General features: G+C 40.4%; 1 protein-coding gene across 3 annotated transcripts in view; it reads left to right on the plus strand.

The window, feature by feature from the left end:
* CUNH7orf50 (chromosome unknown C7orf50 homolog) overlaps nucleotides 1–6,841 on the plus strand; it is a 115,919-nt gene extending 109,078 nt beyond the window's left edge. For all 3 annotated transcript variants that reach the window (XM_018067316.1, XM_018067318.1, XM_018067317.2), the window contains 2 exons: nucleotides 1,972–2,053; nucleotides 6,331–6,841. In XM_018067316.1, coding sequence (XP_017922805.1) covers nucleotides 1,972–2,053; nucleotides 6,331–6,513 — 265 coding nt within the window. In that variant the 3' untranslated portion in view covers nucleotides 6,514–6,841. The remainder of the gene's footprint in view (nucleotides 1–1,971; nucleotides 2,054–6,330) is intronic.
* The last annotated feature ends 10,547 nt before the right edge of the window (nucleotides 6,842–17,388 follow it).

Below are 17,388 nucleotides of genomic sequence, written 5' to 3' on the forward strand. Positions count from 1 at the left end.
TGTTTTGAAGGACTTCTAGAGGTTCAGTCACTTCCTGCAGAAGTCCCAGTTTCTCAGTCAGGAGCTGCTGCGTTTGCCTGGCAAACAGAGAAAGTGGGAACAAATGGGCAGGTTGTTGTTTGCCCCACAAATTGCACCTGCAAGAAAAGCCCTTTTTACTTCATCCTCTGTGGCCCCTCACATTACAGGTGGTGTCATTTTGACAGTGGTTTTTGTCCAGTTGGGCACCTTGCTGTGAAGGCAAAGTGACACCAAGGGTTGAATGATCTTTGGTTTCTAGGCTGGTGGTGATGGGAGAAGGATGGTTTCCCTATAATAATAATAATTTCTTTTCCATTCTGTAAGTTTTGTCAGTCAGCTTTTTGGTCTCCTGCTTTTGTGCAATATTTGTTTTGGAAACTTCTGCCTGTTTATCGACAGTGTTCCAAAAGATACCTCTAAATCAGCTCATTTTTAGATTTTATTTGACCATGTAAAAGATGATATATTGTAATTATTTGTCTGTCTTGGTTTACTGTTATTTGTCTGATTTTTACCTTATTTGTTGACTACAGACTATTGTATTAAGCTTAGTTGGTGATAACCCTAATGAACTGTTGCTGCTTTTTCTTTATCCTGAATTTGAACATCAAGACAGTATTTTTTTTACTTTAAGTTTTCTTCAGAGGCTTCCATGGAACCTTTCTGTGCAAATTTGTGGTCTCATTTTTTTCTCTTTCATTGAATTGACTGAACAATGTACTAGCTGGTGCAGCATTCAGCAAAGATGAGGACTCTTTTGCTTTATTAGACTTCACAGTGTTTAAACAATACTAATTCTCATACCCAGCTGGCTTTTCAATTGATTTCTGTGCTCTCTATTGCTGTGTAAAACAAACTGGAACATTAATGGCATCTTGCATGCTACCCTCTGGAGACTTATTTTTCTTTAGAGAAAAAATCAATTAAGTGTGAAAGTTTCTGGGTTTCTTCTTGTATTTTTTTATTCTTTCATTTTAAATTCTATTTTAGTGTGCTGTCAGATTTTGTACATGTTAAGATGCTAATTTTCAAGCATGTAATTTTAAAAGAAGTCTTCATTTTATGGTGGGATTTGCTGGTTTGCTCATTTGTTTATAGAAATAAATGTCTCTTTCTTCTTCTAAAACAGAATATACCAGCTTGAGAAATATGTTCAAGATGTATGTAAATGTGCTATTTTAGCCCAGCTAAAATTTTGCATATTTAAAATGTGTTTGCTAAACAGCCAAAGAACGTTTGCAGATGTTAGCCATTTGTTTTGCCCCCTTGCTTTGAACAGTATTGAAGTATTCCTTGTGAGAGAAACCATTTTTCTCTCCTGTAAACATAAATATTGAAGTCACACCTTTAGGCAAACCCAAGCCTTAAATATATGCTCCTCAAGAATGGATTGTCTGCTCTGAAACATCCATCTGTGATGGGCTCCAGCCATTGCTGAGGTGACCATTGTAGCACAAGTTTCTCCTTCCAGTCCTTCAGAGGCTGCTTAATTTTTTATAAATTACAGTTCACTGTGAAATATCAACTTTCTGAAACCAAAATTTGATTCCTTGTCCACTCCACCTCCCCAAACAATCAGGTAGCCCTGCAACTGGGATAAGGATTTGGGGTGCTCAGTTGTTGTTGTGGGTCAAATGAGGGCAGTGACCTCTCATAAAGGACTGGCCAAAGCTGGGGAATGGGGCTTGGTATTTAACATCAAGGAATGAGTACTTTCTGAGGAAAACTTATAACATTCTTGGCTATGATATCTTCCTAAACCTTTCACTATTTGCACAGAAGCCAGGTGGCCTTGTACAAAATGTGTGCCAGTATCTGTGCCACAAAACTCCACGCAGTGCATACCAAGTCACTTGGAAGCATTGTAGGGAATATTTTCTGAATAAAGAATGTTTTGCTATCACAATATTTCATTCAAGCAAATTTTTTTCTTTTTCTAATTTTCTGCAGCTGGTCTGAAAACCCAGGAGAATGGAAGTTTCAAAAGGCAAGACAAACGTGGCTTCTCCTGCACATGTATGATAAAGAGAAGGTTTGTATTAATGCTGCTTTTCTTGAGAACAAATATGATATAGTGTTATACATTAGTTATAGCTATTCTTTATTAACCAAAACTTGCTAGAACTAGCCATGCACTTGTGTAATAATTTTTTAATAATTTATAAATTACTTCGTTTTTAACCAAGATGCTGAGTCATTTTAATTGCTTGTCATTGATATTTTTACTTTGTTGGTGATCATTCTCCTGTGTATGCTAGATTTTTATATTTGATGTATGTCAAGCATAAATAGGGCAGATTCATGTTTTATTTAAACCTAGAGTTTGCTGAGAATTTGACTCATATCCTTAGTTTGAATTTCCTAATGTGGAACCCAATACTGTAGACCATGATTCTCATATTGCTTCAGATATCTCTGGCTCCATAGAAGATGTACAGTCTTATTGCCAAGATGTTAAAATAGCTTCCTCATTAAAATATAAGTGAAACCTGATGTTGATTGTGCAAAACATAAAGTATAACCAGAAGCCAGGATTGCATCCATACTGAAATCCATTCATTTCATAACTGAAAAAACAACATAAATTGAATTTCCAATAAGCCTGACCATTGTGGTATCGAGTGGGAGTTTCAGGTCATTTATTTTGTTGTGTAATAGAACAAACATCTGCCTATTTGCACAGTGCCTTATTTATTGATTCATTTCATTGCCACTCAGTTAGGTTTTGCTGATGGTTTTGTGTGCACTTGAACATTTATTCATACCAGTCTTCCTGACCCGAATTACTCAGTGGCTCTTAAGCCAATCACCTGACACAGGGTGTTACCTTTCTGGTTAAAAATACTTTTAGAGACCCAGATAATTAAAAGAAGAGTTTCATGAAGGCAAAAATGTTCACAGGGTGTAAATACATTAAAAAAGATGAGTTGCAGAATACAAATTTGATGGTGGTCTCAAGGTTGTTTGCTCTGTCTTCAGTTTTTAAGTTTCCCCTTTAAAAACCTTTATCAACCTTCCAAAATCAACATATGCTCTTCAAAGCTACCTAGAAATTGTTTGGCAGGCAGAACAATGTTTTTCCTTTTTTACCTGTTTACCTTGGGGTTTGTGTTGAATTACACTGGGACATAATGAACCTAAAGTAGCGTTTGTTTTATGTATCAAAACACAGCTTAACCCCTTATTTCTCAACACTGAAATGAAACTTCCTTTTGCTTTTAAATCTGCTGAAAGTGCTGAGATTTATTTAAATTCACATATTTTGTGGTTTAATTATCAGAGAAGACTGAATATGAGCTTTAGAGAATGATGAACATCTGCATCCAGATTCAGTTAAGTTAGTAGAACTGTTCAAGTGCTTATAATTAAGCATATGATGAAGTCTCTTCCTTCAGGACCATAGGGAGGGCACACCCAGCTTCTTTTGAATATTTTTTATATCCAAATTCAACTTCCTGTCCATTGCAGAATAAAATCTGCTGGTAATCCAAGCATGACTAAAGTACAAAAAGAGACATAAGACATAAGTTTCTTTCCTTCCTAAGCCACGTCTTTGATCTCATGGTGTCACTTGGATGCCATGCAAAGCACTGAGTTAAGTTTCCTGCACTGCTATGCCTCTTGCTGTAAGAATTAATTTGAGATTTTCGAGTTGTTTGCTACATGAAGGTTTTTTTTAAGTCCCTTTAAAATCCATCTGGTGGTTGGCTGACAGCTCCCAAGCCGAGCCTGTGTACCTATGGTGTGTATACTTCTCCAGGATCCAGCATAAAACAAACACTGGGTCATTTGTTGATATTTGTCATCTGGCACAGCATTTTTTGGAAGTTATAGATCAGCTGTATTCAGCTCTGGGGCTGCAAGGCCTGGAGCTGAAGCTTCCTTGGAAGGTAACCCAAAAGGCAGCGTGGTGGCAGTGAGCTGAGGTCCTCTGGGCTGGGATCTGTGTTTGCTTTGCAAAATACGTGGGGATCTGCAAGTCTCTGAGTCTGAAAACTTGTGAGTTGCATGGTTTAATTGTAAAGTGATAACTGTTCTTTTCCTGCTGCTCTTTTGTAGTGTTTCCCTCCTTTTCCCGATGACAGGAATTATTTCACGTCGGGATATTTCCGTTTTAATCAGCTCCAGTTAGAACAGAGGCAGGATTAGTGTGTGAGAGAGAAAAAGAAAGGAGGAAAGGGTCAAAATGGTTTAACAAAAGAATAATAATAAAATCCCATAAGCATCACTTCCACTTCCAGGGCCGTGGTGGGAGATCTTGATCTCCAATTTCAAACGAGCCTAAAACTTAGATCTTAGAAGAAGGATTGTGTTCCTTCTTGGAAAACCTCGCCAAGACCCCTGAAATTGCTGCTTTTGTAATACTGTATTAATACTGAATTAAAATTTGGATTTCGTTAAGTTTTTGCTGGCACTTTGTGTGTTCCAGTCCTTGCTATGGCTCTGGTGTATAAGTCAGGAGGAAACATGACTTACCTTGCCTACAGGGTGCTGCATTGTGAGCTCCTGCTGAAATAAACCTCAGAGCTGTGTTAAAGAAAAATAATCAGCCACATGTCAGCCTGTGCAGTTCGTATTTCTAAGTTTAGAGTAGGTTTTCAATTGCCCCTTCAAGCATTTTGCTTAAATGATATAATAATAACTGTAGTTCCACGGGTATGTCTATGCCATGAGGGCTGAGACCAAGAGTTGTAAATTACAGAGATAATTTAGCCAAGGTTTTAAACATGGAAATGTTGCTGAGCTTTAAAAGCTCAGTACTGAGTATCTGCATTAAAAGAGCACTGTCACACTGAAATTATTTGCATCTGAATGGTTTGTCTGTTATTAGTACCAGCTTAGTGTGAGTAAAAACTTTCAAAAATTTAGACATTTTTCATTATGTTTAAACATGTTTGATTTGTGTATTATAACAACACTTCATATATCATCCATTTCAGTGTTAGTCACTGTAAAATTAATATTTTTTGTAACTATGTTGTTTCTTTAATGCAAGAGTGTTTGTGTGAAGAATTAGAAGGTTTTCCATAGTGTACAAGTTATGAGGCTGAATGCAGACTTCGGTTTTGATTTATTGCTTTGTAATATGCCTGATTGATGAAGGCAGTGTTGGAATATTCTTTCTTCCTCTTCTTTTGGAGTGATAGAAGTTTTAGTGATCAAAGTTCTGCTGCCAAATGTCGATGGAGAAACAGGTTGTAAATTAAGTGTCTGTTGAAGCTCTGTCTTCTCTGAAATGTTGATACTTTGCAGAATTGAAACCGCCCTCGAATAATTAGTCTCCAATCCTTTAAATACTTACGTATGTGTTTGACTTGACTCATGTCAAGTTATATGTGTAAAGTTAAACATGGAGAAAAATATTTGCAGGATGAGGTAATTTTAACATCCCCTGATTCACAGCAAAAGATATTCTGTTATTGGCTGAAACCTGTTCCACAGATACACAACATGAAGTCAAGATATGCTTCAAGATAAGTCTGTTCACCTATTATTTTGGTTTGAAATACTGAATAAATAATTCCAAAGTCTTTGCTAAGTTATTGCCAAGATTAAGGTAATGATCATTTAAACTGTATGTTCTACCAGATAAGCTAAAATTTAATCTATGACTGGTTAATTAGAAAGGGAGGGAAAGGGGGATAACACAACTGTAAATGACTAAAGTGCTTTTAATGTTGGTCATGTTGGTTCAGCCTATCAGTTTTAGTCAGCGTGATTTCGAAATTATTTCCATATGTCTGAATTTCAATTTGTTTTTCAAATTAAGTTCTATTCCTTTGTATAAGCATTCTGTCAAAGTGCATGATGGTGGGTGGTATATCAAGTCAGCAAACAAATAATTTTTGGGTAGGGATGAGGGTAATTCTGGCAAAATTCTTTCCTGAGGCACATTCATGCAATTCTCACCAAATTTAGCAAGATTCACATACATGTTTTCCAAAGGGAGGATTTGGCTGGTGTGTTTTGTTTTTTTCTTGCACCAACCCTCACAGCCTTGAGCTCCCTGTCAGGGAGTGTTTACATTTGCTGCTCAGCATTTCCACATCTGCTTAGCATTTCCTCTCAGATGCTCTGCCCATCCGAGCACACGACAGTCATCTCACCACGGTCCATCCCTCCTGGCAGCCTGTACCTTTCAAACATTTCTACTTGGAGTTGGGCATTGGCAAACACCAAAACCTGTGCCTGTCTCCTGATTGTCTTTCAGGTGATGCTGTGACATGATTGCGAATGAGTATCGAGAGGGAAGAAAATAAATCAGATTTTTCCTTCCTTGTTTTTTTGTTTGTTTGTTTTTCTTTAAAGGTTCCAGACAAGTATTTCACCATTTTACTGGATTATCTGCAAGGCCTTCAGGGCGGGGCAAGAGACAAAACTGTGGAGAAAGCTGAAGCTTTTATGAAGGAATTTGATGGTTCTGATGGAGAAGCCCCAAACGTGCTGGAGAAGTGTGAACGCGTACGACAAGTTCTGCAACTGCTGTCCTGAGAGTATTTTTGTGTCTTAATGCTTGTCTGGTGGAGAGGAGGAGAGGATGTCATATACAGAGGCTATAAGTGAGTTGTAAAGACGTCATTTTCTAAAAGTAATCCTAAGTTTTGTACTCATAATTTTTTGCAATTGCAAATATTTATCATGTTTTGAGGCGATGAAATAAAAATAACATATATGGTCCATAGACTTCCTATTGATCTTACTGCACGTCTTTAACAAATAAACCTCTCTCCCTCTCATTAGTTTTTCTCCATCTGCCCCTGTAATTACTGTTAAATAAGAGGAACTTTACAGTTCTTAATAAGAAGAGCAAAGGAACCAACAAAAAGCCTGGAGGGTCTTTTACAATGGCAGCTTTTAAAATGAGTGTACAGTACAGTGCGTGCTCAGCCAGCTGTAATCTATCACTTTCAGCTTCAGAAGGATGTCACTTGGATTTGGGAAAGATCATTTTCAGTCTGTTGAACATGGATTGTATAACACAGTTGCTTATTAGTACTTCACATGGTGCTCTGGAGATACCATCAGCTTTGTTAGTTTTCCTTTTATATTTTAAAGTTTTCAAATGCATTAGGGCGATTGTTTAGGTATTTAGATAATGCACAGATGGGAACAGATCAAATCCCTGCTCATATGTGGTGAAATCATCGGATTGTACCTAAACTTACCCTACAACCAGAAGTGCTGTGCTGTATCTGGCCTGACAGTGTTACATTTTCATCTTTCTCTGGTAATTGGCATCCAAAAGAGTTAATTCCTCTTCGTTCATTTTGGTGTAGGACATTTGTCTCCTATGAACATGCTGAAAATGAGGCTTCCAAGTGAAAACCAAGGACATTAATTACTCAGAAGTTGGATGATTGGCTTATTTAATAACACTGGTATTCAGACAGAGTTCTTGACCTGATTCTTTAATGTTTCTGCAAACATTGTTCATACTTTACTAATAACAACTATATGAAATGTGTAGTGTTTTAGAAGAGTGGCTGTCTTTGGGAATTACAGCTTTAATTTGGATGGGTGAAGGAGGGGAGGATCTACAGATATTCAGGCCTGATTTTTCAATAAGAAGCATTTGAGTGGATTTGACAGCCTTCACAGCCATGGATTAATACAAATCTTTAAAAGTACGAAATATATTACTAATAACAAATAACTTATGCTTTCTGACTTCTTGAAGACGATGTTTGCAGTCCAAAAATACTAGAGACCAGCATGCCCTGCTCTAGCACATTAACTGGGGTGGAGTTTGGCACAACTTGGAGTTGGGCAGAATTGAGCAGCAGTGTCCAGGTTCTCCAGTGAGCTGCTGATGGTTCCTTGGCAGCTCAGGTGCTGTGGCAGTACCACAGGGCAGCAGTTGGGTGAGGGCTGCAGAGGAGGCAGAGCCAAAGCCTTTCTGAGGCCCAAAGCTTCACAGCACTGCTCTTCCAGTGTGAAAGCTGGTAAAAAGTATCTGCAGTAAAAAGAAGCGATCCTGACATTTGGTGAACTCATAAAGATCACTGGATCAAGTATTTTGCATGTGAGAATATGCAGCTGGGAAAAGCTGCTGTCACTCCAAGCAGAAGCTGGTACTTTTTTCTTTCTGCTAGGAAAAATAGGAATTTCTCATGGATGAAGTTTTCAAAGTGTCCTTTTGTGAGTTTTTCATTGCACTTTGTATGTCAGAGAAGAATTTTTGTTCTCTCTGAGCATTGCCACTTTTGATTTCTCTGTCACTCAAAACTGTGGGTCCTCATTGTGCACTTAACGTACTTTGCAACTTAAAAGCACAAGCACATTGCAAATGCACTTTGGAATAGACTTGTGAGAAAAAGGTGATAAAGGTAAGATCTGGGCAAAAAAAGTGTGAACCTTATATGATTTTGACAGCTTTGTCAGAATTTGCCTTTCTTGGACCTTGATTCTGACCATGTGCAAATTCTGACAAATCTGTGAGAAGAGACACTTTGTAGATCAAGAATGTCATGTTTCTTTTTATATCAGTTAATATTAAAAACACACAAGACCTGCCAATCTGGAGTCCATGTGAACAGCAGTATTTGGAAAAGAACAGTTAGAGCCTCTCACCAGCACAGTAATAAACCTCTGGGAGTAAAGTCCTGCTCTGATCTCCTCTTCCTCAACTGCTGTTTCAACTCTCCCTTCACTCCTATCTATTGCTGGGTGAAGTACATGATGTTTGGCCTCTGCTTCTTGCAGTATGGAAAATTCAGAAGCTACAAATGAAGGTAATTGTTGCTGTGGTTGTGTTTGGCAGAGAAAGCAAAGCATGAGCTTTCTGCCTCATTCCTCTTGCTGTAGGTGCTGTTCCAAGGACAGGGGGGTCTTGAAGTTTGGTAAAAGGTTTGTCAAACTTCTGCTTGGTGGTGTTGCACGTGTCTTGTGTTTCCAAGCTCAATATGAAAAAATCTAAGAGTTGTCTTATACTTGATGCCATAGTGGAAATAGGAAAGGATACTTTAATTGCATTTCACTTTTTTACTTTTCGCCTTTTCTTAAGGAATCTTTCACTGGTTGGCAAACAAGGCACCTTCAGAACAGCCATGAAGTGCAAAAGGACACACGTTTTTGGGAGACATGTATTTACTGAATTCCTGTAGCTGGTTGAAGCTGTATGGGAAGATACAATCTGGCACTTTATTCACTGTGTTTTGTCATTTGGTCATGTAGAATTTTCAAATCTCTGCCTCACTTGTAGCTTAGGCAATCCTGTGGGTACAGATAGAACCAAATCACGTCTCTGCCTCTGTTTGAATCAGTCTGCTGTGTTAAGAAAAAATTGCATCCAAGGCTAGAAGTAACAGTGTGTGCAGAATGACAAATTACATCTCCATCTGCCTATGCTAATCGTCTTCTAGTTGAGTTAATCTGTATTGTGGAGCTCTGTTTAGCAGAATGAGTGTCCTAAGAGAATGCTGAAGTCAGGATTTCTAGGCAAAATAAAGGAACATTAATTACTTAGAATTGCTTAAAGCTGGAACTGTGCCTCTAATGGAAGTACTAATTACTCAGAATTTGACAGTGTAAAAAGTTCCCTTTGATTTGGCTGATCCTTGCTATGGGTTGTGTGTCTATTTGGTTCTTTGCTGTCTGCCCACAATTTTAATTTGTTATCACCATTGTAAAATAACTGGGTAAATGAACTCTCTGTTCCTATTTGGAAAGAGTGTCTCACAGTTGCTGAATGTGTAGTTTATTTCCTTATTTCCTCTCACTGGAGAATTGCTCTGCTGTGTTTCTCTTGATTTTAAAGCAAGGTGACTATTGACTCATCTCCCATCATTTCAAACAGCTTAGAAATTCACATCTTTGGGTTGAGCTTGGGGGTTTTGTTTTTGTTCTGTGGGGTGTTTTAAACTTTGCCACTGAATAAGACAAAATAACAAACATTAAAATCTAATCACATTTCTGCAAATCAGTGTCAGAAACAACAATCATAAAAAGAGATTTAAGTTGCAAAGTCAAGCACTCAGAAAATGAGAAAATGTAAGAATGGAAGTTGGTTGTGTAATTTAAATTTTATTCCTTCACACATATGTAGCATGAAGGAACTTCTTAATTATGTCATCAGGGCTGTGTTTTCCTTTGTGTGTAACTGATAAGTCATTTATTCAGTGTTTTCCTCACAGTTCTGCTGCTGTTCTTATTTTCAAAATTTAGGTCTGTGAAGCAGTACTGAAGCCAGAGAAGTAACTTTGCTGTTGGGCTTTGATCCTGCACAGAAGAAATAAGTAGGAACTTTCCTATTCCTTTGGTGTAGGAACTAGTCATAGACATTTCATCACAAATGTTCCCTTTAAAAAACATGTTTTAATGTTCTGATTCATTTACAGTCAAAATATTGAATTGATGTTACTTAATTTAAATCCAGTTTTGTTGACATAAAACTTTCCAGTGGCTTATTCTGGTTTAGCCCTTGGTTTCCTTTTATGTCTTCCTTTCTGTACAGCTGAATGAGCTCGTTATTTCTGTCCCTGCAAATAGGAATATTAGTTGTTTACAGTGATTCCAGTCATACAAGGACACAATTAAATGTCCTTGCCTTTGCAGGACAAGCTCATTTTAGCAGTGATTTATAATTATATTCTATTTTCAATTCTTCACAAGAACATACATAGTCAACAACTTAATGTGCTTTAAAATAGTAATTTTTTAAAAATATGGGTTTTTTCCCCTACAAGGAGCAGGGAATAGCAAACTGAATGAAACTAATGAGTAAATGGTGGGGGAAGGGCAAAGCAAAACAGTGGTTTATCTTTCTTTGTCAAAACAAAGCTGAATAAGAAGCTTGTGCTACTAAGAAACTTTAACTGGTGTTACAGACACAGAGGGAGGGCCCTTTGGGTACAGAGGAACACTCATACAGCTGCTCTTACTCATTTTTTTTCCCCTACATGCAGAAAATTTTTGGCATTCCACAACAAAACCCACGAAAACACCTACGTCAAAAAGTTAAATAGGTTTCAAAATCAAATACTTAAAGGTCAACAAATGTCACATGTATATAAATGGCCAGAAGAATTAAAATTCTAACTCACTATGCCTCCTGCCTGGAGAGTGAATGAAGGGGGGGATTGTGTTAGAGGCAAACAAGCAAAAACCCCTAAATTATGTGAGCACATAGTTAAAATTACCAGTTACCCTTCTATTCATAGGAAGGTGGAGTTACATTCCCTGTTAGTTTTGGTTGTTTGGATTTTTTAATGAAGATTTGCTGCTAATTGAAATTTCACACAGCCTTTTGGTGTGACAACTTACATCTATTCTCCTCATGGTCCCACGTGTATTTTATGAAATTGTAAGCCACGGGACACAGGATCTGTCACTCTTATTTGCTTATAAATAGCCAGACCAGCTACAGCACTGTGAAAATCATCGTTTGCTTCTGAGCTCCTTTGGACCCAATGAATGCTGGCGCTGTGTTTCCCTGTACTGGTCTAGAGGTACAACAGGCTTTGGCAGCATCCTTTGTATCAGCCAGGCTTGCTTAAGCTCCATGAAATTGCCCAAGTCTGGTCCAGTGATGCTGCTGATGGAAGTTGCCAAGGGAGCAGTGACGTGTGTCTGTGGAGCACTGGGAGCAGGGAGGCTGCAGGGTCTCAGCTGCTCAGGATGCTCAGCCCATGGCTTGCTGCTTGTTTTCAGTCTTGGGCTGCTGAGAGTTGTCACTATTTTGTTTGTCTGCTTTCTGTGGGCTTAATTGGACTGAAAGAACCGATGTTCTCAAACTAAATGTTTTAAAGCTGTTTGGACATACTGAAAACTTAAGCTACAGTGATGGTGTTTGTCTGGTAGCATAGATACGTGTAAACAGACTTTATGGATCTCACAAAGACAGGACCCTTTATTAGAAGCAGAAGCTCTTGCAGGATCCTGGAAAGGACTGATCTGCACCCTGATTTACCTTGTTAAATAGGACTGGTGTTTCCGTGAGCTGTCACAAATATATGCTCTGAGATAGGCACGACAACAGGCAGCCAAGGAACCATGTATGGGCATCAACCATGCCAGGGGGGCAGGGATGACAGTGAGGAATGTAACCTCCTGAAGTTGCCTGGTTAAGGCAAAATGCCACCTGGCACAAATCCTGGCTGCCATAAGGTTAAAAATAACAAATAGCATCCCTATTACATAAGGAAATCTTTTGTCCTTGTTTAATGGAGCACTATGGTATGCTGGAAAGAATAAATGTGGAGCTTCTCTGAAGTCCTACTTGTGGTTAGTGCTCAGGGCTAAGCCAGCTGCAAATACCAGGGCTGATTGTAAGCCAGGCCCTGTGTATGAACTGCTGGCATTAAACAGGTGAAATCTGGGTGAAATTCCAGTGTCTAAGTGTGCTCAGCAGGAGCCTCAAACCAGTTCACTGGTGACATCTCAGCACCAGGTCTTAAGGCCCCCTTTTATGATGATTGCATTACTGTGACATAAATACAGAGGATCCTTGTGTTCAGAGCAGCCTGTGGACCCTCTGGAGGCTGCAGCCCATGGACCACCTTCTGCTGCTTATTGCAATTCTCCCATTTCAGTGGCAGCTTTGAGGACTTCCAAAGGCAATGCCTATTTCCAGTTTGACTGCACAGCTCTGCCTGTGCCCATCATCTCTTTGGCTACAATCCCTTTCAGGTCAGTACAGCTGTTACTTGGTAACCCTTACCAAAAATTTTTGGAAGCTTCCAGTGCTTGCTGTAAGCAGGAGCATTCATCAGCAGATGGTCCTCACATTTCCCTTTTAGGTCCCCAGCTGTACCCACACCATCTCCATGCACCCAGCTGTGCTTCCAATATCCAGAACTTAAAAATAGGCCAGGTATTGCTGTCTAGGTTCTGTGTTTGTGATACTGAAAAAAACCCTCATTCACCTGTGCAGCAATATGGCATGAAATAGCTCTCTGCACTTTGTTGTCTTACTTTTCTTTTGAGCAGCCAGGACTGCCAAGTGTAGAGCAGAGAACGTGGAAGGAAAACTACAGTGAACTTGGCAATTATTTCCAGAGATTGGTTCAGTCTTAGAAAATATCCACTGGCTCACTAAAAAAAAAAACCAGGGGTTCCCCCGTTGTTTTCTAAATCCTTTTTTTATTATTGCAGCTGTCTTTGGACAAAGGGAGGGGAAAAAAGTGACCGCAGAGGGATCAGGAGTACATCTTTGACATTGCTTAATGAGGAAACACTGACTCTCGTTGAATCGCCCGCTAACGCAGAGCAGACAGAGTGTCTCAGTTCATTTTTGTCTGGCTTTTGTTTTGAGGGGTCCCAGTAGAAGATGAAAGGTGTGTATGGGTTTGTGCTGTTCCCTGCACAGGTGTCACAGATGGTTGCTGCTCCAAGAGAGGAATGAGGGGAATGTGACCGATGCAGTCCTTCTGCAAACAGCACATCCTCGTGCTTTTCTGCTCTGCTTGTGCCAATATTCCCCCTTCCTTGCAAATGGAAGGGCATTTCAGCCTGCAGAACGGATCAATCAACCTTTATTTGCATAGTTGCTGTGGCTGTGGGTCCTGTGTTCCTCATAAAATTGCTTTAATGGTCAAATTAAACTTTTGACCTGCTGTGCAGCTGCGAGCCACTGGTGGTTTGGATTTTCTGCAGGAACACTTCGAGGGTGCTCAGTGGGCTCCACATCAGTCCTGAGAAAGGGCACCTGAGTGCAGGTAGTGGGAAGCACGAGCTCCAGACGCTTTAGAGGAAACAAATTTCACTGTAATGTGAAACTCTGTGCGTGTCATTTGACACTGGCAATGGCAGCACATGTGCCTTGTTGTGGGGGCCACAGAAGTTGCTGATACTTGGGTTTTTTTGTTGTTTGGGGAGTGTTTTTGAGAACTGAGAGGTATTCCAGTTCAGCCAGTTACAGGAAGATATTTATCAGTCCCATAAAACTTTTTGCTGCAGAGATTTGAAAATGACAAAATACTGTGCCCTGCTACTGCAACTCCATGGATTAAAATGTGCTGTAGCATTTCAGAGTGGTTTTTTAATATGTGGAAATGATAAAATAATTGTCTCGGAGGAAGGCAGACAGATGTCTCAACTGGCTTATCTAGGAAATCCTGCCATTTCTCTCAGACATGCCCTTTACCTAGGTCATCCTGCCTTTCTTGCAGCTCAGCTAGATCATTATGATGGGCACCAGCTTGACATACCCTTGAAATGGATTCAAAATCCAGCCCAAGCTGTTTTGTGGATAGAAGAAAGTAAAATGCTTGTAGTCCCGTTCTGATTGTCGGGATGCTAAGGCTATAATTCAAATCATTAGGCTTAGTATATAAAGCCCTTCGTAATCCAAGTCTTAAGAATCAGAAAGGTCGCTTGTGGTCCAATAATCCTGAATAGTAAATGTGATGAGCTAGTGGTGACTGACCTGATCCTAAAGCATCTCTCAAAATAAACCCTGGTCTCTGCCCCAAAAGCATATGCACGTTATTTCAAGATGATTCAAGAGGCTGTGCAAGGAATAAGCAGCTTGGCTGTTGGGCAGCATTGTGCAACACTGATTTGTTTGAAATTGTTTCGTTAACTGGACTGAAGGAAAGGACAGGAGGATGCTGAAGGTTTTAAAGACACACCCTCCTGTGGCCACGGTAGTCCAGTGGAGAGAGATCTGCTTATCACCAAGATCTCTCAAATCCTCCCCAAAATGTGCCAGTGCAGCTGCTCACGTAAATAAAATGAGCAAAAGTTGCTTAGATGATAGGAATGGCTCATCCCCTGTTCTGAGAGCAGTGTCATCATTTGTGCAAGAGAGCATCCACACAATGATGGGGACAGGGGGTGTGAAACATCTGGCCAGAGGTGCAGTCATTGGCATTTGGAAGGCAGGAGGCTGAGAAGATGTGGCAGATCCCAGGTAACTGTATGAGCAGCTTGCAGGGATCCAAAAGGCAGCAGCTTTGCAGAACAGCCCAGAAAGGAGGTTTGGTGCCTGGTGGTGCAGGACAGCTGTGTGGAAGGAGCCCCAGGGCAGTTCTGTGGGAGGAAAGGACAAGTGGCCATGGGGCAGACCTGGAGGGTGCAGGCATGGGCTGATGGGATAATTTACAGGGTTGATTAAACATGAGATGGAGGACATGTTTTGCTGTATTGCACTTAAGGAGCTCAGTCCATTACCCACCTCCTTGACACCTCCTCAGGAAGGTGCCAGAGAGGTAAAGAAATGGAGGACTGGGAATATTTAACCATTTATGAGACCCCCTTGGTGCCTGACACTCCTTTTCATCCCTGTTTTTGTGCTGAGGGCAGTTAGATGTCAGCTGGGAGGAAAGCTGCATGACTTTGTTTTTCCTCTTAAATGTCTCCTTGCCTTTCAATTTGTTCAGTATTTGAACTGATTTCGTCTTTATATTGTATTTATTCAGTGGTGCTCTGGATATGGTTATTTTTGTGCCCTGAAGCGTCTACTTTTCCATTCCATATTAATATAAAACTTCTATTAACATTAAGACTTGCTGCATAAAGGGGCACTGAATAGCTAAAGTGTACTTAAATACCTGTGACCTCTTGGCTTTTCTGTATGGAATGATTATTAATGCTTTGTCCTTGCTTTGTTTCATCAGAAGATGCTGCCACACAAGGCATAGCTGGGGAGATCTGATCATCCCTTTATTACAGATGGGAAAAACAGAGGGAAAGAGATTAAAAGATTTGCCAGCAACACAGAGCAATCAGTGGCTGTGCTGAAAATAGAAACCAGGCTCCTGGTTTCCATTCTCCAAATCTGGCCTCTAGACAACACGACTATATTAAAAATGTAAATGCAAATATAGACAATATTTCCTTTTTTGAACCTTCCCTGCTATCATTTTGTGTCCTTTTGACTCAGTTTCACAGAATAAGTTGGTAGCACTTAGGTTGAAGGCTCAGGAACCAGCTGGGCTGAGCTCACTGGATGTAGCAAAGGGAACTGGGTTGGACCACCAAAACCTCAGAGTGACCAAAGAGCTCATGGCAGAAGGTGGGAGGAGACTTGTGTCTATTTTGAGACAGAAAAGTATTCAGTAGATGTAGGCTACTGTTCAAAATACTTTGATTACTGTATTTAAGGAAGCCCAAAGTGATACTGTCGTGACAGCCAGTGCCTCAGCCTTTGTATTCTGGAAAATACTCTCTCGTAATGCTCCACAGATCCAAAGCTGGCAGTGTAAGGACATGCAGGCATTTTAACTGTTTGCTATTAAGTTTGCAGATGATGGGTAAATCAAACACAACTGAGGTTTGAGATGCATAACCAGAAGGGAGCAGTGAATTGGGTCTCAGTGAGGAGCTGCACAGCTGCAGCGCCTCCTGCTCTCCAGACCAGAGGTACTGGCAGTGCCATTGCTGTGCTCATTCCTTTGGGTTTGTCCCAGCTTTATTTCTGTTCCCATATTGTTCCTCTGTGCTGTAAACAGGCTTGAGGGTCAAAAAAATTAAAAATAGCACGTGGATGCGACCCAACCAAACAGCCAGAGTAAACTTCATGGGAGAAACTGGATTTAGAAATGCAGCCCTGAGTCATGCCAAGGAGAGTCCCTGTTAAAGGCTTTTTTAAGAAGCAATTAGAAAGCAGTCTCCTTTTAAAGACACTTCCCAGGGCTCATTGCAGGGACATAACATGCAAATTACAGCTAAATTCTGCCAGTCATCCTCATGTGCATGTGTTTGTGTGAGCAGGGTACGAGATGTGGCTGCACTTGTTCAGAAGTCCCCTTGGAACCAGTGAGAGCAGAACAGTACACAGCTCACTGGTGTGTCCAGCAACACTCTAAACACCAAGGGAACACAGATGTGGCATCACTGGGACACCTCAAAGGGAAAGTGAGTGTTGTTGGAGCCTGTTGGGGATTAAGACCCCTGCAGCATGTCCCAAATTCCTGCTGTTTTTAATGGCAAGCTGTAATATAAAAAATGGAAAAACTCAGCTGAAGTCAAAGGTGCAAGGGTTGGCCTTGGTGAAGTTGGTGCATCTTCCCTAAGGCATCATATCCCAGAGCTCAGCTCCTTCTGAATCCCTTTGCACTTGACAGAAGCCCGAAGTAAGTGAGATGAAATGTAAACCAAGATGTTGAGCTGAGGGCATCCCTTCTCTCTGGAGTTAGGAAGCTTCTTGCTCTAAGGGCTTGTGGGACCAAGGGGTTGCTCACCTGCCCGGAGGGTGGGGACATGGTGATGAGCTGGGAGTGTCTCCTCGTGGCTCTCAGACCTGGGGCAACAACCCAGCTCACCTGAACAGGTGAGCTCAGCCTTGTTTGTGGAGTCAATCAAGACCCCACAAGAACGAGGGATTCCTGCTTGCAATTTTTAAATTTTTTTTGAGGGTACTATGAGCTCTTCTTTATAAAAGGGAGAATACCTGCAAATACTTCAGAGTGACTTAAAAGATTTTAT

The sequence above is a fragment of the Manacus vitellinus genome, unplaced genomic scaffold (assembly GCF_001715985.3).
Source record: "Manacus vitellinus isolate BGI_N305 unplaced genomic scaffold, ASM171598v3 scaffold_12_pilon, whole genome shotgun sequence".
NCBI classification, from domain to species: Eukaryota; Metazoa; Chordata; class Aves; order Passeriformes; family Pipridae; genus Manacus; species Manacus vitellinus.